Raw genomic sequence first — 23,238 nt, forward strand, 5'->3', positions numbered from 1 at the left:
TCTTTATTTATGTAAGCATGTAGTTATTACCACAGCACTGTTCAGTTTTGATTTATGATTGTCCCAAGGATCAAACTTGGGCACTTGGATCCTTAGGCATCAAAGTCATAAGCATAAACATAAAGTCATACATAAACACTGTACTGGTTCCCCAACTCACTTATGAACTTTTAACATACTGTGTATGATAGATTATTATTATATCATAATGGGAATGGTATCAGAATACATTAAATTAGATTGTTTTAGCATGCAAAATTTGTTACTCTTGCATTATAGACAAATACATAACCATGTAAGGAGTCATGTAAGCATTTTAACAAGTACTAACTTTTTATTTCATGGCCTTTTTAAGTACGAAGTTTAGTCAACAGTTTGCATATCCTATGCTTCCCAAAGAAGTAATTGCATGCTTAATTTTAAATGATTTATGTACTTCTCAATATAAGAGCAAATATACTCATTACTAAAACTGTGATCAAGACTTATGTACATTGTTCTTATAAAGAAACAACAGTATACAACTAAGCTTATGTATATGTATATACAATTGCATGATTTAATATTCAAAAGACCACTTATAATCTTTATGTAATATCCATGTGTGATATTCTTTAATAGTTTTAATAGCTGATTTACTTCCCTTGTTCAACTCAAGTTTGTATTAAGCATTTCTTTTAACCAGTTAATAGTAGCGACATGATAGTTTCATGATGGCACCTATTGGTGGGGATATATAACAAAATGCATGCATGTTCTCCTGTAATTGGACAGAAAATTGCAGGAATTTAATTCAAATGTTTTGATTAAATATGTGAATGAACCAAGACATACCTTAACGATACTGCAGGAATAATAGGGCAAACATATACTCCCTGGAAAAGAAGTCCCTTGTACATTTGTGTAGATCCACTTTCCACTGCAATCAAGATGCAAATACACTCTTTAATCTGATGCAGGAGCCTCATGAACACACATATTGAATTGTGATGAACCCTCAAGATGTTGGCACCTTAAAAAAAAACTTAATTTTTCTGAAGTTTTGGAATAAACTTAGATTATTGCAAACTCTGTCTAAATGTGTGGTATGTTAGAGACACAGGAAATTGTCAATGCAATCTTAAAATGAAATAATAATACAATTGTACTTCTTGGACCAGTGAAATAGCTCAGTTGAAGAGTGTGATAATTTGCCATGTGTATGACCCAGACTGAAGCCCAGTCACTAACTCATTGAAGGTGGTTTTGATATTGTGGTCTTTTATATCCTTTCTCTGCACCTCTGCCTTTCTGCCTCTGTCTTTATAATTATTTTCTAAAAGCAAAAATAAAGATAAAAGATAGTGAGTCCCATTTTACCTGACACTGACTCACTTTATCTTCATAAAACCCATCCAAAGACAAAAACAAATTAAATACGTCAGTGTTTAGAACGGGGAGTGCAACATAGTGAAAAAGTCAGCACTTTAAATAAATAGCTGTAGTGAAAACTTAAAGAATCAATCAGAATTTCATAGAGGATTTGATACTTTTAATCAACTACTCAAAAGAGATGCTCCATAAAAATAGAACTAACCCAGGACTGCGTAGTTGATAATAACTGTGTTTATTAAGGAGAACCAACTTTGAAATGCTTAAAAAAAAACAGTATTGAACCACTTCAGTTTAGGCTATCATTAACTACAGGGCCACATTAGGAATATAAATGAGAAGGTACAGATACAAGAAATGTAGGCATTACAGGTAACTCCTCTTATTTTTAAACTTCTTTTACAAAGAAACTTAATTTCTTTGATTGTATTTTCTTTGATTGGATTTGCAAGTCTCAATATTTGAGAAACTATGACAACAGAGAAATTCAGAAGTCTATCCTAATGCTAGAGATTTTTAGAGTTTACTAATCAAGGAGATGAAGCACTATCTAGATGTATAACTTTGTAACTATATATTTAAAAAGGAGGCATATAAGGAGATGAAACACCATCTAGATGTTAACTTTGTGAATATATATAGCATATAAGAAACTCATTACACAAGTAGCCCCTCAAATGACAGTCAACCACATATGGTTGAAAATTTAGTTGCATTTTTCCTTGTTTCCTTTATTTGGGTGAGACCTATTGCTTAGAGTAATGTATATACATAAATTAGTTTGTTCACTTAAAGCAATTAAACAATCTCTGCACTAATTATTTTAAAACACATGTCTAAGCAATAAGCAATGGGATAAATATTGATTACCATAAGGGCTATGGTGGTATTTTACTTTACTCACCATAATTTTGGGGCAAAGTAGTACACGCATTGTCAAGCCCAAGTCAGATTCAGTCGTTTCCCTGGATACTAACTCCAGATGTATCTATCACCTGCCATCTAGCAATCATCTATATACAAGTAAATTTTATGAATATTAAAATCAGAAATTATTTTGTTTAGCAAGTGGTTTACTCTCATCAGTCTGTAAAAGATTTGGTCTTGTAACAGACCTTAGTAGCCTCATGGCTGTGAGTGCAGATTGAAAGTTAACATGTGATAATAATGCAGAAAGTAGGGTCCATGTGGAGTCCTAAGGAAAATCGCTGAAGTCAAGTCAGCTCTACAATTGTTTATTATTTTCACATAGATTAAATAGGATATTGAGTATTGGGAATAATACAATAGTTAAAAGTTTCACCCTTTTAAGAATTAATGGTTCTAAATAAATCTAATTTTTTTAGGAATGTTAATGTGACAACAAGCTTACTTTATCTTAAAGGACTAGCCTCTAAGTGGACACATTTTAATGAGAAATACTGTCTAGAGAATGATGCAATTTCCAAGAAAGCAGGTTTTAGTGAAGTATTAGAATGTTCCAATCTGAAAGACTAAGGGGAGGTAGTGTTAGATACCAATAAGGAAAGTAAGTAGATTCTAAAAGCATTTTACTTACCCAATGGGGTTTTAATATGAAAACATACATTCATATGGAAATATGAATGTACATTTTTTTCCTTTCTATAGTTAATTACTATCCAAAATAAAGGTTATTAAAATATCACTAAAATATTCTGTATATCTAACATTACCATATGTATTACACATAAGTTATTTGTTTTAAAAAGGTTTTGCATTGTTAATTTAGTTTGTTTTCCTCTTTCAAAGTTGAAATAAAATATGAAGAAGATAGAATACATACCTGAGTAATACAACATAGTCAAAATCATTCCTTTCTTTGAGGATCTTTTCTTGCCATGATGAAAAATTTAATAAGGTAGTTTCTGCATTTGAGTTTATTTCTATTTTATCTCTATCTGTCCATATTTCAAAACCAACCAATGTCACATGAACGTCTAAGAGTTTATAAATCTGTTAAAATAATTTTTCACAAATTCATGTTGTAGAAAGATATTTCCTTTTACATTTATTAACATTAAGCAAGTAGTTTATCATTTAAAAAAATAAATAAGCAGACTTCACTATAAAGAAAACTTTTGAAAAAGAATATAAGATTAATCAGAGAGTACAGGTTGTGAATTGCTGTGTTTAACTTGACTGAAAACATCTGATTTTTCCTAGAATTATCATAAGACTTAAAGAATGTGTGTAGAATAAATGAGTCTAGAATAAAATATTTCAAGATAGCTGAACTAAAATGTGAATTTAAGTGCATACAAACAATGAAATCTTTATTCCTTTCTGTTTGCTAAACCATAAGGTGGTCTTGTCTCTTCTTTACACCATGAGGTCTTGAGACAAGGGCAAGGGAAAGGATTTGAATGGGTTCTTGGGACTGAATCCAGGATGCTGGAGGAGGACCTAAGTTAGTGGTGGGGAGTGATGTGCAGATATGAGACTGTACCCATGTGACAACACTTAATTATTATCTCCCTAATAAAACAAACTTTTAAAAGTTGATACTGATTGTGGGAAAATTAAAAAAAAGGCATAGCTGCCATTTCTCTCCACTGCTAAGTCTTGTGAACTCAATATCATGGTTTTTAGTCAAATATATCATCATCATCATTAACAATATCTAGATATTTCACATACACACTGGCTTTTGTATTGTCCATATCTTCTGACCCTAAACTTATCATGGGACAAGTATATTGAATCAAGTTCAATAGTGAAAGATATTTCTAATCTGAGTTCTTTGGATCTTTTACTCTTATCAGTATGCTTTGTTCAATAAAACTATATATATATATATATATATATATATATATATATATGTAAACATGGAATAAATAGTAATCCTGTGGATATTTTAGTTAAGACTGAAAATATATTCTATAAAATATAGCATGCATTATTATCTGAAAAGTTGTAACAAATTGCTCCACTCTCCATGCAAAGAAAGAAGTTTGGAAAACATGACACGGAAATAAAATAATAGAAACTTAAATGAAAGAATGCGGATGGGCCTGTAGAGAAAAATGGCCAGTGATGGCCTGTGGTGGGGTGACTGTGCACCTGTAAGAGACCGTCAATTACCGTGCTGCAAGGACTCAGGTTCAAGACCTTGGTCCTCAAATGCAGGGGGGAAGCTTTATGAGAGCTCAAGTAGTATTGCAGATGTCTCTCATTATCTCCCCTTCTTTCTCTATCTCCTCCTTTCATCTTAACTTCTCTCTGTCCTGATCAAAAATACAAAAGGAAAACGCCTTCTGAGAGTGGTGGAGTCCTCATGCAGGTATTGAGCCCCAGGGATAACCCTGATGGCAATAAAAAATTTAAGAATAACCATTAAAATAAATAAATTGCCTTTAGTATGACTTTCCTATTTAAACTATAAATCTTCAGTAAAATTTCAGCAGTGTGAATCACTTTCTTAATATTTACATTGAAAATGAATACTTAAGTAGGGAGACTAAATTTTATATTTGAATAAATGTTAACATAATGACAAAGGTAATTGCAAGATATAAACAATAACAGAAACAGGGAATGGGACCCAGTTATATGTCCCCAGTCCTCCCTTGTAGGGGGGAAGTCTCACAGGTACTGAGGCAGCACTGCAGATATCTTTCCTTTTATGTATCTTTCCTTTCCTTTTTTTTTTTTTTTTTGCCTTCATCCAGGATAGGACAGAAAGAGGTTGAGGTAGGAGGGGAGGAGGTAAACACCTGCAGACCTGCTTCACCAATTGTGGGGTAACCCCTTGCAGGCAGGGAGCCTGAGGCTTGAACCAGGATCCTTGTTCTGGTCGTTGTGCTTTGTAGTATGTTGCTTAACCCATTGTGCCACCACCCAGGCCCCGCCTTTGATGTATCTCTCTCTCCCTTTCTCTCTGTCTCACATCTAAAAAAAAAAAAAAAAAAAGTAAGGCTGCTGGAATAAATAAAAATCACTTCTCTAATATTAAATTCAGTTACATGCACCTAGTGAATCAAAAAGAAAGTCATAAAAGGAACTTAAAAATTGAGTTTAAGGAAATATGTTTGTATGGTCCAGGAGGTGTTTCAGTGGATAAAGCATTAGACTCTCAAGCATGTGGTCCTGCATTATATCCCCAGCAGTACATGTACCCGAGTTGATAGCTGGATCTCTCTCCCTCTCCCTCTCCCTCTCCCTCTCCCTCTCCCTCTCCCTCTCCCTCTCCCTCTCCCTCTCCCTCTCCCTCTCCCTCTCCCTCTCCCTCTCCCTCTCCCTCTCCCTCTCCCTCTCCCTCTCCCTCTCCCTCTCCCTCTCCCTCTCCCTCTCCCTCTCCCTCTCCCTGTCCCTCTCTCTCCCTCTCTCCTTTCCCCTCCCCCTCTTTCCCGTCTCTCCTATCTGTTTCATTAATAAGTAAATAAAACTTAAAAAAAAAAATGTGGGAGTAGGGCTGTAGCGCAGCGGGTTAAGCGCAGGTGGCGCAAAGCACAAGGACCGGAATAAGGATCCCGGTTCGAACCCCGGCTCCCCACCTGCAGGGGAGTCGCTTCACAGGCGGTGAAGCAGGTCTGCAGGTGTCTATCTTTCTCTCCTCCTCTCTGTCTTCCCCTCCCTCTCTCCATTTCTCTCTGTCCTATCCAACAACAACAACAACAATAATAACTACAACAATAAAACAAGGGCAACAAAAGGGAATAAATAAAATAAATATTAAAAAAAAGAAAATATGTTTGCTACATGATCCAACATTACCACTGCCCAGCATATATATTAAAAAGAATGAGAGTATTTACACTTACATGTGCTTATAATGTCTAAAGAAATTGTACTTATTATAGTAAAAGACTAGGAACAGATGAAATATCCTTCAATGAACAAAGAAACAACCACAAATGTGGAAAAGATATTTGGGTTTTTTTCTACTTTCCTCTTCTTAGAAATTATACTGGAGTGAATTAAAAGTCATTATGAACAAAATGTGTACAATTCACAGTATTTTTGAAAAGAATAATAGGTCACTCTTTTGTATACAATTTAATTATTTTAGTGCATCTTACTGAACTAGTGTCCATAATTTCTGTACAAAAAATTAGCAACAGATTAGAGCTTTCAACCTTTATCGTTCTGCTTTGCAATGTCAAGGAGCAATGATTTAGAATAGAAGAGTTGATTTCTGAAAGTGGAGTATTCAGATCTTGTACATTGCTTTACAAATTTCATGATTAATAAACCAATATTAAAAATTCAAGTAGATATTAATACCATCTATTTAGGATACCAACAATTCAGACATACATAGTTTACATATCACTATACATATTACAACATAAATTTGCTAATGAATCTACCCAGTGAAATTTTGTGATTTATGCTGTCTCAGCATTGAGTTTATCACAAAAAAACAGAGAAATCTATTTTGAAATGTTCTTTTAGTAATATTTGTAACTTAATTCACATAATCAAATCTTACCATATTGATATAGTTGACCATTCCCCAAATTCGATTCCTTAGTTTATTGTGAGAATGTTTATTCCTTTGATACTAGAAACAAAAACAAAAACACTTGATAAATATTCTTTAATTATAGGATCATAGTTTATAGGATTCTTCACCCTTAGGAAATATTTCAATGAAAAAAAAGATAATTGACATTCTTTCTCATCAGCTAAAATATCTAAGTAAATTACTAAGGAATATCAGTATTTTTGACATATAATAGCTGGAGACAGCCAGTTTCTACAGATATTCTTCCATTTAATACTTCCCTAATTTATTCTTTATAACTTTGCCCTCCTTTCATATTAAGATATATTACATTTATTTATGAAATAGTTGCATTTGTTACAGTCTGTATCTATTATGTTGATGAAAATTTATCCAAAGCTCTTTAGCAATCATTACATTGCAAATAACTGCAACTTCAACTGCCCTCCTGTGTCCATTATGAAAAAAAAAAAAAAAAACCCAAGAAACGCATAGTCCAAGATTGCCCTGGAGCCAGAGATGTGATGGAAACAGGAAGGAAGCTGTGGTTTCTTCTAACCCCAGACAAAGGTTAAAAGATCCAAGCCTACTTCTCTGCTCGTTACTTTTATCTTATGTTCTTGTCTTATAAGTGGATTCCCCATTTCTTTTTTTAATATTTATTTATTCTCTTTTGTTGCCCTTGTTGTTTTATTGTTGTAATTATTATTGTTGTCGTCATTGTTGGATAGGACAGAGAGAAATGGAGAGAAGAGGGGAAGACAGAGAGGGGGAGAGAAAGACAGACACCTACAGACCTGCTTCACCGCCTGTGAAGCGACTCCTCTGCATGTAGGGAGCCGGGTGCTCTAACCAGGATCCTCCCGCCGTTTTTGCGCTTTGCGCCATGTGCGCTTAACCCACTGCGCTACCGCCCAACTCCCAGATTCCTTATTTCTAAGTCAGCATTATCAGCATAGTTCTGGTAAAATATACTTACTAGTAAAAGATATCCTTAAGGGATAAATGCAAATAGACAGGCTTCATTCATAATAGAGATAAACATCCCTTTTGTGAATTCTGCCACTATGATCCAATTATCATTCCACTGCTCACCTACAACCTTAAATATCTAAAAATCTTAAAGGTATACTCTTAAAATCTCTTCAGTGTTTATCTTCTACCAACTACTCATTGATTTAACTACCAACCATTCTATTAAAAGTTTTAAGTCTCATAAATGGATTCTCTGAATTATCAAATCAATTGCACACTTTTTTCCTTATCATTTGACCATCTTATTTACATTTAATAGTAAACATGTTCTCTTAAAAATTCCCTTTACAACCCCAGTATTTTAATGAGGATTCATATTTATCAACATTCATTTAAATCTTGATTTTAAAATCACACTAGAATTCCTGTTGTAATAAATACTGCAGAGTCTGCTTAAAATTATATATATGCAGTTGTGGGTGATTCTGGGGATATTTTTATGATATAGGGATAGAACACTTTTGCATTCAAGATTTTAGCCCAAGTTTCTAACCAGTTTTTATGTTAAAAGCTTTGATAGTCATTTCTGCATCTGAAGAAAAAATATATTCAATGTTATCGCACCCAATATCTGCATAGACACAGGTTCAGGGTTTTTGTTTTCCCCACGTGTATTATTTCCCTTACTCATAGTTACAGGCAGAAAGTGCATTTCCTTTCTCTTTAAATATTCTCTAGAAAGTCACTTTTTGAGGGGTAGGATAACCATTTATGACGTGGGACATTATACACTGTCTCATATATGTTGTGGGTCACAAAATTATTGTATTTTACTTGGTGTTCTGACACTAATTTTTTCCTCCCTTTTATTACTTGACGATTTTTTAATGATTTTCTTTTTTAAAAATCCACTATTCACTATGAACATATATTCAAATTTCATGTATAATTCAACTTTTTCATATGTTCATAGTGGGAAAAGGAGTACTACTTTGGCTTAAGCTACCATACCATCAATGGACCCCCTATGGCTTATATTTTTTGGGAAAAATCAACTAAAAGCAGAACTTTGAACACAAAGTGGAATTCTGATCATAATATTTATTTTACTTTGTTAAAACCGTGTGCGTGTGTGTGTGTCTGTGTGTGCGCGTGCATATGTGTGTGTGGTATGTGGTGTGGTGTGGTGTGGTGTGGTGTGGTGTGTGTGTGTGTGTGTGTGTGTGTGTGTGTGTGAGCTTTCTTTCAAAGCACTGATTAATCTGGTTTAACAGTCTCAGGAATGGGAATCTATTATCCTATTATACCATCTCTCCCTTTCTTAGAACAATGATTTTGTAAGGACGAATGAAGAGCAAATGTTCATCCAAAAACTTACCACACTGTTGTCAACAACAAAGAACAGCTCAATATAGTTTTCTCTAGGGAGATCCTGGAAGTTTATGGAAAATTCGATGAAATAAAATTAGTATTGATACAAGAATATGAGGTAAAGGGTCAAATCTAGAAATTCTAAGAATTATCTGAACATAACTCATAGTATTATTAAAATATGTTAGCCTGTGAATTAGATTTTAATAAACCTGAAACAACAGCCCACGTGATTATTCCTCTTTACTGTTTAATCCCTCAAGTAAAATAAGAATAATGCATAAAGAATATAAATTATTTCTTGAACTTCTTTATTTACAAAGTAAATGCTTACTTTGAAAATGGAATGTAAAAGATCTTTAAAAAGATCTTATAAAAAGCTCTTGCCTTTAGGTTCATGATTAGTCAACAATTTGTTTTGCTCTATATCTTAATTCTTTTTCAGCCACCAGGTTCCAGATGCAACCATGATGCCAGCTTGATTCCCCTGGGCAGATGACCCCACCAAATGTGTCCTGAAGCCCAGCCTCACAAGAACCCTGCCCCACTAGGGAAAGAGAGAGAGGGGCTGGGACTGTGGAATGACCTGCCATCACCCATGTTCAGTAAGGAAGCAATTACAGAAGCCAGACCTCCCACCTTCTGCACTTTATAATAACCCTGAGTCCATACTTCCAGAGGCATAAAGAATAGGAAAGCTATGAATGGAGTGGATTAGATATGGAGTTCTGGTGTCGGAAATTGTGTGGAGTTGTACCCCTCTTATCCTATGGTCCTGTTAATATTTCCATTTTATAAATAAAAACTTTAAAAAAGAAAAAAAAAGGCTGACAGCTAAAACATAGAACTGTGGGAATTGTGTGGAGTTGTACCACTCTTATGATTTTTGTCAGTGTTTCCTTTTTATAAATAAAATTTATATATATATAAATTAGTAGTTAATATATTTTTATAAAATATCTACGACAAGAAATTGCTTGTTTTCAGGCATATTCTCTGAGTTTAAACCAGAGGCATATCATTCGTAGACTTAACTAAAGCATTTTTTTCATTATTTTGTGGACTAAATAATTTTATTCTTTTGTTGCTACTAAGACTGTCACTTGGCTCAGTGCCTGCATGACAAATCCACCATTTCTAGTGGCCATTTTTCCCCCATGAGTTATTTTGCTCAATAAGTAATACTATATACTATATATATCTAGTCATATATCTAGTCATATATATAGTCATACTATATATATCTAGTATGTTTCAGAAACTCTTGGAGGCGTGGGTATGTAAAGATGAACAAACATGAAGCTTAAAGACTTTATATCCAGTGGGAATTTTAGGGAGATAATTGTATAAAACAGCTGAGAATCCAGGGTACCAGAAAAATTGTTCATCAGATAGAGAGCAGGCCTTGGAAAACATGTGACCCAGATTCCAGATCCTATATCACATAGGTATCTCTGTCTCTGTTTGAATGAAAAAGCAGTGAGGCCACTGCTATATCAAATAGACAAAATACTGGTGATATATTAGATAGATAAAAGATAATAGATAAGCTATAAATCAAAGATCTCTCATAGTACAATGATTCCACCAGAAATTAAACTTATTACTCTGAACTGTTCCCAATGATTAGAACATGTGTCTTCATGAAAAGGGGGAGAACCTAGATTATCCTCAGGAGTGACACCCCTCATATCAGAGAAGACAAAAAAGGATAATCTCTAAAATTAGTTTAGAGACATTGTAAATTTCATTCTTTCTGATTACTGTCAGCTCCACTTCTGCAATTCATCATGCATATATGATAGCTATGCCCTCCCTTGAAATGAATGGGACAAACTTGAGATTTTCTGTGGGGATATGAACACTTTGTAGAAAGCAACACCAAAAATTTGATATTTCAGATTTCAAACAATTGAGAGTAAGGCCTAAGTAGCAGGCACATTTCAACAATTGGACTCACATCTGTCCATACCTATAGGAAATAAGTGACATTTTACACAGAATAAAGGTATTTTAAAATAAAAAAAAACTCACTTCCATCCGGGAGCTTCTTATAGATTTAGTATTAGTCATTGAACGTCCCCTAGTAAAATTGAGCTGTTGACAGGAATGATTGGCATAGAATTGTTCATGTGGGTCATATTTGAAAATCATATGTTCCCCCACATCTGAGTATTTCACTGGTTCAATAAGATACCTTTGCTCATTTATTCTGAAGAACCCCCTGTGGAAAATAAATAATACAAAATATAATATATCTATTCAAAGCTCTATCCCATTTTCCATATCACATTATTACACAATGCTTCTCTATTTCATTTTGATGGACTTTTCCTTTTCAAGAAACGGATACTAGAATATCAGGGTCTTATGAGCATGCTGACAACTGTTCTTAATGATAAAGAAATATGTAACCTTTGATTGAATTCATAATATTTTGCTAACAAACAGCTCCTCTGGATTTTCAGAAATTTGACAAAGTAATCTCTACTATGAAATACAGGTAGAATAGTAATTACCATCTGGGACTATGTACCCCCAGCTCATCTCAGCTCATGCAAAAATGTCGTGAAATTTTGTGCCTGTCACATGTTAATTATAAGTACATGCAAGTATAACTACTGTTATGTGTTAATCTTGTCATTAAAGGAGCTCTCATTCTCAAAATATTGTAGAGCTACTCAAGTTAAATCCTCATAGAAGAACATAGAGAAAGATCATTTAGCAGGTGGGAAATGTGTGATTTAAAAGTTTCCAATAATCCTTTTGTGGTGGAAATTCAAGGGTTAGAAGTCAGGAGGCCTGCATTAGTAAACTGAATATTAATAATATCCATTAGTAAACTGAATATTCAGGAGCAAGGCTGTGCTCACAGTATCCTGATCTACCAAGTGAGAGGCCTAGCTGGACAATTCCCACCAGTCTTCCATTTCTCACTGTTTTTATTATATATGGAAAAATTTGTTATTCTTAAGGCTGACATAAGACAGCATTTTTTTTTTTTTGGAAATGGGTTAAAGTAGAGACAGTGATGACATACAATAGCTTCTTTTTAATTTCTTTCTATTTACTGGAGTTATTGTAAAGGAATAAGTGAAGTGGATGTTTTTGAAAATTCTACCATTTAGAGTGGGGGAGACAGCATAATGGTTATGCAAAAAGGCTTTTCTGTCCATGGCTCCAAAATCACAGGTTTAATCCCCTTTACTACCATAAGCCTGAGCTGAGCTGTGCTTTGATCTCTCTCTCTCTCTCTCTCTCTCTCTCCTGTACCTTTCTATGTCTCTCTCTCTTTCACTAAAATAAACAGATAAAAAGGTATAAAGAAAAATCCACTATTTGCAGATATGAAAGCCAAAAGAGAAATAGATATGCTTGTTACCTCAGACCACTACATGTGCTGATACTGGCAGTAGAATCAGGTTCATGTACAATGGATCCTTGGTAGAAACAGTGATCCTGAAATAGATAAACAGGATAATTATATAAGATAAATATTAATATATATGTACTTTTATGCATACATGCCTTTCTTGATCAATGCAATATCAGTAGCCCACCTCATCGCCCTACCCCACTACCTGAAAAGCTCACAGACCAACAGCCACCCCCTGAGTACATGAATGTCATCTACTTTACCTCTTGTTCTATATTTCAATTAATTAATTAGTCAATTAATTAAATAACTAGGGTTATTCCTGGGGCTCAGAGCCTATAATATACTATGAATCCATAGTTTCTGGCAGCCATCTTTTCTTTTCCTTCCTTTTCTTTTCTCTCCCTTTCTTTTTTATGAGAGATAACATATAGAAATTGAGAGGAGAAGGAGATTACCAGGGTATCATAAGGCAAAATGCCTGCAGACCTGCTTCACTGCTAGTGAAGCTTTCACCCTGTGGTTGGAAAATGGGTACACCAACTTGGGACCTTGCACAAGGTAACCTGTGTGCTCAGTGCATCACCACCCAGCCTCCTCCTCTTGTTCTATTTTTAAAAGACAATTTTATGACTTAGATTTTACAGGTGGCAGCTGTGTTCAATAGAAATAGGAAAAAAAAGTGGTCGGGGAGGTGGCGCAGTGGTAAAGCTTTGGACTCTCAAGCATGAGGTCCCGAGTTCGATCCCCAGCAGCGCATGTGCCAGAGTGATGTCTGGTTCTTTCTCTCTCCCTCTATCTTTCTCATAAATAAATAAAATATTTTAAAAAAGAAATAGGAAAAAATTCAGATATTTCTGTGGTAAGAGACATTGCCCTTGATTAAATGGCTACACAAGGCGTAGTCTAGAAAGGGAAATAAAGTTTTAAAAATAAAATCTGTATCCAGTGGAATAGTTCTAGTGATAAATGAATAGGGTTTCATTTAGCAAATAAAGGAGAACATTTATTGTTTGGTGCATCAGGACTGATAAAGGGAGTATGAATCACGTAAGGGCCATCCATTTAGATGAAGGTCTTTATTTATTTTTTTTAGTTTTCTTTTATTATCTTTATTTATTGGATAGAGATAGTCATAAATCAAGAGGGAAGAGGGTGATGGAGAGGGAGAGCAACAGAGAGACACCTACAGACCTGCTTCACCACTGGTAAAGCTTTCCTCCTGCAGGTGGAGACCAGGGACTCTAACCCAGATCCTTGCTCACTGTAACGTGTGCTCAACCATGTTATGATATCACCAGGTGCACCACCACCCAGATCCTAAACCGTTTTATATATTTAATTTTGTCCATTTCCTTTAATTGAAAGCTCATCTGAATGCCTTATACTACTTTTTCGTCCTGTTTTACCATTTTCAGACTTACACTGCTTTGGATATATAAAAGTCTATTCAATAAAGAAATACATTAGTTGATTTGCTTGTTATGCCATTAACAATCCCCATTAAGATCCAGAGGGTTATAAATTTTGTTTTATAAATTTTGTTTGTGGATTGATGAAGGATCTATTTCTGATGTAACAGTTTTTGAAGCTGCTTGTGAAGGTAGAACTGGGTTTCACAATCACAGAAAGATGTACTAGTTTCAGAGAAGAGACATAAGAATAGGTCATAAATACCACAATCTGAGGATGCATAATGATGATATTTCCATTTGCTAAGTAGTGTGCTTCACTGTAATTTGAGGAGAGGAGGTCTCTGGAACAGAGAACAGAGAGACAGTAAGATATACTCATCCTGAAAAATTTCACAGCAAAAAATGAATTATGAGTGAGAAACACTGCCAAGCTGTTTTCAATTGTCAGCAAGAACTTTCTAAGCTAAAAATAAGTAAACAAAACCACTCCCACTAACATGAAAATATTTCTATTTATATTTCAGGGATCAAATCTAAATAATTACTGGAGAGAAGATAAAATATTCTGAAAATGTTGTACAGGCTAGAAAAATATTATTTAATTAAAAATCATTTGCCCTGAGAGCCCAAATCAGTGAGAAATTTTATATACATATATATATAATTTGTATATATGTATATATATATATACTCTAAATACATTCATAAATTAGAATATGTATACTGTAAGTACTTGAGTACTGTACTTTCTTTGTTTCTTAACTTTTTTTTTTTCCTTCAGGGTTATTGTAGGGACCAGTGCAGGCATTATGAACCCACTGGTCCGGGTGGCCAAGTTTTCCATTTGATTTATTTATTTTTAATTGGATAAGACAGAGAAAAATTGTTGGGAGAGGGAAGATGGAGAGGGAAACACCTGCAGACCTGCTTCACCACTTGTGAAGCTTTTGGGGAGCGGGGACTCAAACCCGGATCCTTGTGCGGGCCCTTGCACTTTTTACTAAATAAGAAATTCAGCAAAAGAAAAGTCAACAAAGTCAGAGACTATGAATGATATCTTAAAAGATGTCAGAGGGTGGAGGTAATATGGCGACGGCCTGAGAAGTCGCTAACAGCGAGTGCTCTGATAGCATCGTCGGCAAAGGTAGGATTTTCTGCCTTTAGCAGGCCAGTCAATAAGGGGGGGGGGCACCAAAGAAGTTATTACAGTTTAATTTGGGTTAACAATTAGAGCAAAGGTGACACGGACTAGCGGGGCGCCAGAATTCCCAGGCGGCGCCAGGCAAGGCGAGTGCGCCGGGCATTGTCCTCCGCCCGCCCGGGAAGGCGGCTCCTCCGCCCGTTGCAGAGCGCGGCGGGCAGAGGACCCGGAGAGAGCACTTTAGCTCGGGGGCTGCCTCTTGGGAGTTGCCAGGGTCCACCGCGACCCTGAGGGTGGATCCAAAGACTTCTTGAGTATAGCTCTCATTGGATCAAAGGACTTGGAGCTAGTTTTCATTTTTGAGAAATCCTTTAAAAAAGTCTGGAGGGCGGGGTTTCCCGGAAAACGGCGCCCGGAGAAGCAGAAGCGGCCAGCCTTTGAGCTCCGGACACATCTCGTGTAAACAATAGGATTTTCTGCCTTTAGCAGGCCATCCAATAAGGGGCCATAACGGTCATACCAAGGATGTTTCTATAACTTAATTTGGGTTAAGAATTAGAGTAGGGGGAAAAAATTCTTTTTTCTTCCTTTTAATTTTCAAGCATACATCCTTCCCGCCGCCCCCCCCCTCCCCCCATAAGCAGTGCCTGGGACCAGCTACTAGCAGGATACCCCATACCACCAAACAGGGTTTTTTTTTTTTTTTTTTTTTTGTTAATTCACTGATACACATTTGGGAAGTTCCTCGCACTGCTCTTTAATTACAACTCTTCTTCCTATCTTCTCCCTTTTCTCTCTCTTATCTCTCTCAATCTCTCTCTCTTTTTTTTTTTTTTTTAATCTTGTCATACACTTCTTTCTTCTTTGCCTTTCTGAATTTGTGAATTACTTTGGGGAAGAAATCTGACCCAGAGTGGACTCTCTATGTGTGTATCTCTGCTCTAGTTCCCTTTACACTCTTGTTACCCTTAGAATATACACTGGATAGTAAATTTGCATAACTGTCTATTCTTGCTATCCTCTCTTCCTTTTCTCTTTCTTCACTGGGATTTGGTTACTATTTTTTCACGGACTGGAGAAATTGTTTGGCTAACTGGTAACGATTAAACTCCTTCAATACTTACTTCAGTTGCTACGGTTATTCCGGAGGTTGGTGAGTGCAATTGTCATAAAGGTATTTAGTACAGTGTTACTTGTGCTCAAAACACAACAACTGAGGAACAACAGAACATTAAAAAAAAAAAAGAGAGAGAAACACATAAATTAAAAAAAAATGGGTAGATTAAAAACAAATAAAACTGCTACCCCAATGAATGAAGACAAGAGCCCAGAAGAAACCACAAATCAGTCAGAAGTAACCATAGGTAAGAAAAGTATGCAAGCAATAATAAACTTATTAATCACAGAAATGAAAACAACATTGGAGGAAAGAAATGGCAGTATTAGGGAAACAACAGTTGAGACCCCCAAGGAAAATACTGATTATCTTGAGACAATTAGAGAACTGAAAGCTGAAATAGCTGTAATGAAGAAAGAAGCTGAGGCAAGGGAAAGCAGACTAACAGAAGCAGAAAACAGAATTAGTCAGACAGAGGATGAGTTAGAGAAAACTAAGAAAGAGGTGAAAGAGCTTAAAAAGAGATTGAGAGACACTGAAAACAACAACAGAGACATATGGGATGATCTCAAAAGAAGTAACATTCGTATAATTGGCCTGCCAGAGGAAGAAAGAGAGGAAGGGGAAGCAAACATCCTAGAGGAAATAATACAAGAAAATTTCCCAGACCTGAATAACAGAAAGGATATCAAGGTGCAAGAGGCCCAGAGAGTACCAAACAGAATCAACCCAGACCTGAAAACACCAAGACACATCATAGTCACAATGAGAAGAAGTAAGGATAAAGAAAGGATCCTAAAGGCTGCAAGAGAGAAACAAAAAGTCACATACAGGGGAAAACCCATAAGACTTTCTGCAGATTTTTCAACTCAAACTCTAAAAGCCAGAAGGGAGTGGCAAGATATCTATCGAGCCCTGAATGAAAAAGGGTTTCAACCAAGGATTATATATCCTGCTAGACTTTCATTCAAGCTAGATGGAGGGATCAAAACCTTCTTAGACAAACAACAGTTAAAGGAGGCAACTATCACCAAGCCGGCCCTGAAAGAGGTATTAAAAGACCTCTTATAAACAAGAACATCACTATAATACTTGTAATATATCAGAGCAAACAAATTGTTTTTTAGAACAATGGCACTACAATACATTAAATCCATAATATCAATAAATGTCAATGGCTTAAACTCACCCATCAAAAGGCACAGGGTGGGGGGATGGATCAGAAAACATAACCCAACCATATGCTGCTTGCAAGAATCCCATCTGTCACAACAAGATAAACACAGACTTAAAGTGAAAGGATGGAAAACTATCATACAGGCTAACGGTCCACAAAAAAGGGCAGGAACAGCCATTCTCATCTCAGACACGATAGATTTTAAATTAAATAAAGTAATAAAAGATAGGCAAGGACATTACATAATGATAAGAGGATCAATCAGCCAAGAAGACTTAACAATTATTAACATCTATGCACCCAACGAGGGACCATCTAAATACATTAAACACCTATTGAAAGAATTTCAAAAATACATCAATAGTAATACAATAATAGTGGGAGACTTCAATACCCCACTCTCACACTTAGACAGATCAACAAAGAAGAGAACCAATAAAGATATAAGAGAATTGAATGAAGAGATTGACAGACTAGACCTCTTGGACATTTTCAGACTCCTCCACCCCAAAAAACTGGAATACACCTTCTTTTCAAATCCACACAACACATACTCAAGGATAGACCACATGTTAGGTCACAAAGACAGCATCAATAAATTCAAGAGCATTGAAATCATCCCAAGTATCTTCTCAGACCACAGTGGAGTAAAACTAACTTTTAACAACAAACAGAAAATTATTAAAAGACATAGAATTTGGAAACTAAACAACATGCTCCTTAAGAACCACTGGGTCAGACACTCACTCAAACAGGAAATTCAAATGTTCCTGGAAACTAATGAAAATGAAGACACAACCTATCAAAATATTTGGGACACAGCTAAAGCAGTACTGAGAGGGAAACTTATAGCTATACAATCACATATTAAACACCAAGAAGAAGCCCAAATGAACGAACTTACTACACACCTCAAGGACTTAGAGGAAGAGGAACAAAGGAACCCTAAAGCAACCAGAAGGACAGAAATCACTAAAGTTAGAGCAGAAATAAACAACATCGAAAATAAAAGAACCATACAAAAGATCAATGAAGCCAAATGTTGGTTCTTTGAAAGATTAAACAAAATTGACAAACCCCTAGCCAGACTCACCAAACAAAAAAGAGAGAAGACTCAAATTAATAGAATTGTCAACGATACAGGAGATATCACAACTGACACCACAGAAATCCAGAGAATTCTGCGAAACTTCTATAAAGAACTATATGCCACCAAGCTAGAGAATCTGGAAGAAATGGAACAATTCCTAGAAACCTATGCACTTCCAAAACTGAACCAAGAAGAACTACAAAATCTAAATGCACCAATCACAGACAAAGAAATTGAAACCGTTATTAAGAATCTCCCCAACAACAAAAGTCCTGGACCAGATGGCTTCACAAACGAATTCTACAAAACTTTCAGGAAACAGTTAATACCCATACTTCTTAAGCTATTCCATAAGATTGAAGAAACAGGAATACTCCCTTCCACCTTTTATGAAGCCAACATCACCCTGATACCAAAAGCTGATAGGGACAGAACAAAAAAGGAAAACTACAGACCAATATCTCTGATGAACATAGATGCCAAAATATTAAACAAGATCTTGGCCAACCGGATACAGCAACACATCAAAAAGATTGTTCATCATGACCAAGTGGGATTCATCCCAGGAATGCAAGGCTGGTTCAACATCCGTAAATCAATCAATGTCATTCAGCACATCAATAAAAGCAAAGCCAAAAACCACATGAGTATCTCAATAGATGCAGAGAAAGCCTTTGACAAAATCCAACACCCATTCATGCTCAAAACTCTACAAAAAATGGGAATAGATGGGAAATTCCTCAAGATAGTGGAGTCTATATATAGCAAACCTACAGCCAACATCATACTCAACGGAGAGAAGCTGAAAGCATTCCCCCTCAGATCAGGGACTAGACAGGGCTGCCCACTGTCACCGTTACTCTTCAACATAGTATTGGAAGTTCTTGCCATAGCAATCAGGCAAGAGAAAGAAATCAAAGGGATACAGATTGGAAGGGAAGAAGTCAAGCTCTCACTATTTGCAGATGATATGATAGTATACATAGAAAGACCTAAAGAATCCAGTAGAAAATTACTGGAAGTTGTTAGGCAATATAGCAAGGTATCAGGCTACAAAATCAATGTACAAAAATCAGTGGCATTTCTTTATGCAAACACTAAATCTGAAGAAGAAGACATCCAGAAATCACTCCCATTCACTGTTTCAGCAAAATCAATCAAATACCTAGGAATAAAGTTGACCAAAGAAGTGAAAGACTTGTATGCTGAAAACTATGAGTCGCTACTCAAGGAGATAGAAACTGATACCAAGAAATGGAAAGATATCCCATGCTCATGGATTGGAAGAATAAATATCATCAAAATGAACATTCTCCCCAGAGCCATATACAAATTTAATGCAATACCCATCAAAGTTCCACCAAGCTTCTTTAAGAGAATAGAACAAACACTACAATCATTTATCTGGAACCTGAAAACACCTAGAATTGCCAAAACCATCTTGAGGAAAAGAAACAGAAATGGAGGCATCACACTCCCAGACCTTAAACTATATTATAAAGCCATCATCATCAAAACAGCATGGTACTGGAACAAAAATAGGCACACAGACCAGTGGAACAGAATTGAAAGCCCAGAAGTAAATCCCAACACCTATGGGCATCTAATCTTTGATAAGGGGGCCCAAAGGATTAAATGGAAGAAGGAGGCTCTCTTCAATAAATGGTGCTGGGAAAACTGGGTTGAAACATGCAGAAGAATGAAATTGAACCACTTTATCTCACCAGAAACAAAAATCAACTCCAAATGGATCAAAGACCTAGATGTCAGACCAGAAACAATCAAATACTTAGAGGAAAACATTGGTAAAACACTTTCCCATCTACACCTCAAGGATATCTTTGATGAATCAAACCCAATTGCAAGGAAGACCAAAGTAGAAACAAACCAATGGGACTACATCAAATTGAAAAGCTTCTGCACATCCAAAGAAACAATTAAACAAACAGAGAGACCCCTCACAGAATGGGAGAAGATCTTCACATGCCAGACATCAGACAAGAAACTAATCACCAAAATATATAAAGAGCTCAGCAAACTTAGCCGCAAAAAAGCAAATGACCCCATCCAAAAATGGGCAGAGGAAATGAACAAAACACTCACCACAGAGGAGATCCAAAAGGCTAACAAACATATGAAAAACTGCTCTAGGTCACTGATTGTCAGAGAAATGCAAATTAAGACAACACTAAGATACCACCTCACTCCTGTAAGAATGGCATACATCAAAAAGGACAGCAGCAACAAATGCTGGAGAGGATGTGGGGACAGAGGAACCCTTTTACATTGCTGGTGGGAATGTAAATTGGTACAGCCTCTGTGGAGAGCAGTCTGGAAAACCCTCAGAAGGCTAGACATGGACCTTCCATATGACCCAATAATTCCTCTCCTGGGGTTATACCCCAAGGACTCCATAACACCCAACCAAAAAGAGGTGTGTACTCCTATGTTCATAGCAGCACAATTCATAATAGCTAAAACCTGGAAGCAACCCAGGTGCCCAACAACAGATGAATGGCTGAGAAAGCTGTGGTATATATACACAATGGAATACTATGCAGCTATCAAGAACAATGAACCCACCTTCTCTGACCCATCTTGGACAGAGCTAGAAGGAATTATGTTAAGTGAACTGAGTCAGAAAGTTAAAGATGAGTATGGGATGATCCCACTCATCAACAGAAGCTGACTTAGAAGATCTGAAAGGGAAACTAAAAGCAGGACCTGATCAAATTGTAAGTAGGGCACCAAAGAAAAAACCCAGTGGTGAGGGGTAGACATGTAGCTTTCTGGGCCAGTGGGGAGTGGGAATGGGCGGGAGGGATGGGTCACGGTCCTTTGGTGATGGGAATGGTGTTTATGTACACTCCTAGCAAAATGTAGACATATAAATCAGTAGTTAATTAATATGAGAGGGGGAAATCAATTGTATGTCTCAAAGGTTCTCAGGAGACAAACTGAATCTTTTTAATAGATAGGCTACGTATTTGATATGCGGACTCTCTCAAAAGCCTAGACCAAGTAGATTGGAGGCTTCCAATAGCACAGCTATATACAAGATACTGGGTACTGTACAGCAAACCATAACAAAGGGACTTTTCAAAGTTAACCCAATTAACAAATAATGTGATGATAATATTAACTATTGATTGTCTTTTTGAACCCTAAGACAGCAGGAACCTCACATCTTCACTATAGAGCCCCTACTTCCCCCAGTCCTGGCACCCATGGATAGGGCTCACTTTCCCGTATGCTTCTCCCAATCCATACCAAATAATATTGCATCCGCCGATCACAACCTAACCAAAGCAACGATTGCCATCTCAACATGCTTCACCTCAGAGTGTATCCAGAGACTTCACGTGTGGAATGACAACCCTTCAGCTTCATTACTCGGGTGAGACCTTTCCTTTTATAGTACACTCTAATTTCATCTCAGGTAGTTCACTTTCTAACAAAGTCCCATAACCTAGACATACACCAGTTTCTGTGAGAGAGAGCGTATGCGCACACGTATCCATAAACTACTGCAAAATATATACCTGAAAGCAGGATTACACTAGAGTTTGCAGTGAGTACCTCCCCAACACTTCCTCTCCACTATTCCAATCTTGGGATCCATGTTTGCTCAACAAATTGTTTGGCTTTGTATGTTAACTCTCTTTTCAATCACCAGGTTCCAGATGCCACCAGGATGCTGGCTAGGCTTCCCTGGATTGAAGACCCCACCAATGTGTCCTGGAGCTCAGCTTCCCCAGAGACACACCTTACTAGGGAAAGAGAGAGGCAGACTGGGAGTATGGACCGACCAGTCAACGCCCATGTTCAGCGGGGAAGCAATTACAGAAGCCAGACCCTCTACCTTCTGCAACCCTCAACGACCCTGGGTCCATGCTCCCAGAGGGCTAGAGAATGGGAAGGCTATCATGGGAGAGGGTGGGTTATGGGGATTGGGTGGTGGGAATTGTGTGGAGTTGTACCCCTCCTACCTTATGCTTTTGTTCACTAATCCTTTCTTAAATTAAAAATTTAAATAAATAAAAAAAAAAAGATGTCAGAGATAAGAATTACAGGAGCTGAGTTGTGGGGAAAGTCACCAATAGAAAGACAGAAGCTGACCAGATAACTAGCTCACTTGGATAGTGTGCTGCTTTGTTGCTTGCAAGACCTAGGTATTTATTTGTTTGTTTGTTTGTTTTAAAAAGGAGACATTAACAAAACCCTAGGACAAGAGGGGTACAACTCTACACAGTTCCCACCACCAGGTCTTCGTATCCCATCCCTCCCTTGATAGCTTTCCTGTTCTTTATCCCTCTGGGAGTATAGACTCAAGGTCATTGTGGGATGCAGAAAGTAGAAGGTCTGGTTTCTGTAATTGCTTCCCCGCTGAACATGGGCATTGACTGGTTGATCCATACTCCCAGCCTGTCTCTCTCCTTCCCTAGTAGGGTGGGGACATAGATTTTAACACAGTCCCTGTGTATTGAGGAAAGTTTGGTGCTGTTGTCTTCCCCTCTGACCCAGCCTCTTGTCTCTAAATAAAAGGAGAGAGAGAGAGAGAGAGAGAGGGAGGAGAAAGAGAGGAAGAAAGGAAGGGAGGGAGGAAGGATGAAGCAGAGAAACTTAGGGCCAAAATGGTGAACTGGAAGAAAGGATAGAGGAAGCCATCAAAAAAAAAAAAAAAAAAAAAAAAAGCAACAGGACCAGGTGATGCCACACTTGGTTAAGCACACATATC

The 23,238-nt window shown here is 36.7% G+C and overlaps 1 protein-coding gene across 1 annotated transcript in view; it reads right to left on the minus strand.

The window, feature by feature from the left end:
• ADAM7 (ADAM metallopeptidase domain 7) overlaps nucleotides 1-23,238 on the minus strand; it is a 111,407-nt gene that overhangs the window by 79,283 nt on the left and 8,886 nt on the right. The window contains exons 4-10 of the mRNA XM_016190718.2: nucleotides 14,238-14,316; nucleotides 12,567-12,643; nucleotides 11,219-11,408; nucleotides 9,192-9,245; nucleotides 6,824-6,895; nucleotides 3,176-3,345; nucleotides 835-919 (exon numbers count right to left, since the gene is read on the minus strand). Coding sequence (XP_016046204.2) covers nucleotides 835-919; nucleotides 3,176-3,345; nucleotides 6,824-6,895; nucleotides 9,192-9,245; nucleotides 11,219-11,408; nucleotides 12,567-12,643; nucleotides 14,238-14,316 — 727 coding nt within the window. The remainder of the gene's footprint in view (nucleotides 1-834; nucleotides 920-3,175; nucleotides 3,346-6,823; nucleotides 6,896-9,191; nucleotides 9,246-11,218; nucleotides 11,409-12,566; nucleotides 12,644-14,237; nucleotides 14,317-23,238) is intronic.

This window comes from Erinaceus europaeus, chromosome 19 (genome assembly GCF_950295315.1).
Source record: "Erinaceus europaeus chromosome 19, mEriEur2.1, whole genome shotgun sequence".
NCBI lineage: Eukaryota > Metazoa > Chordata > Mammalia > Eulipotyphla > Erinaceidae > Erinaceus > Erinaceus europaeus.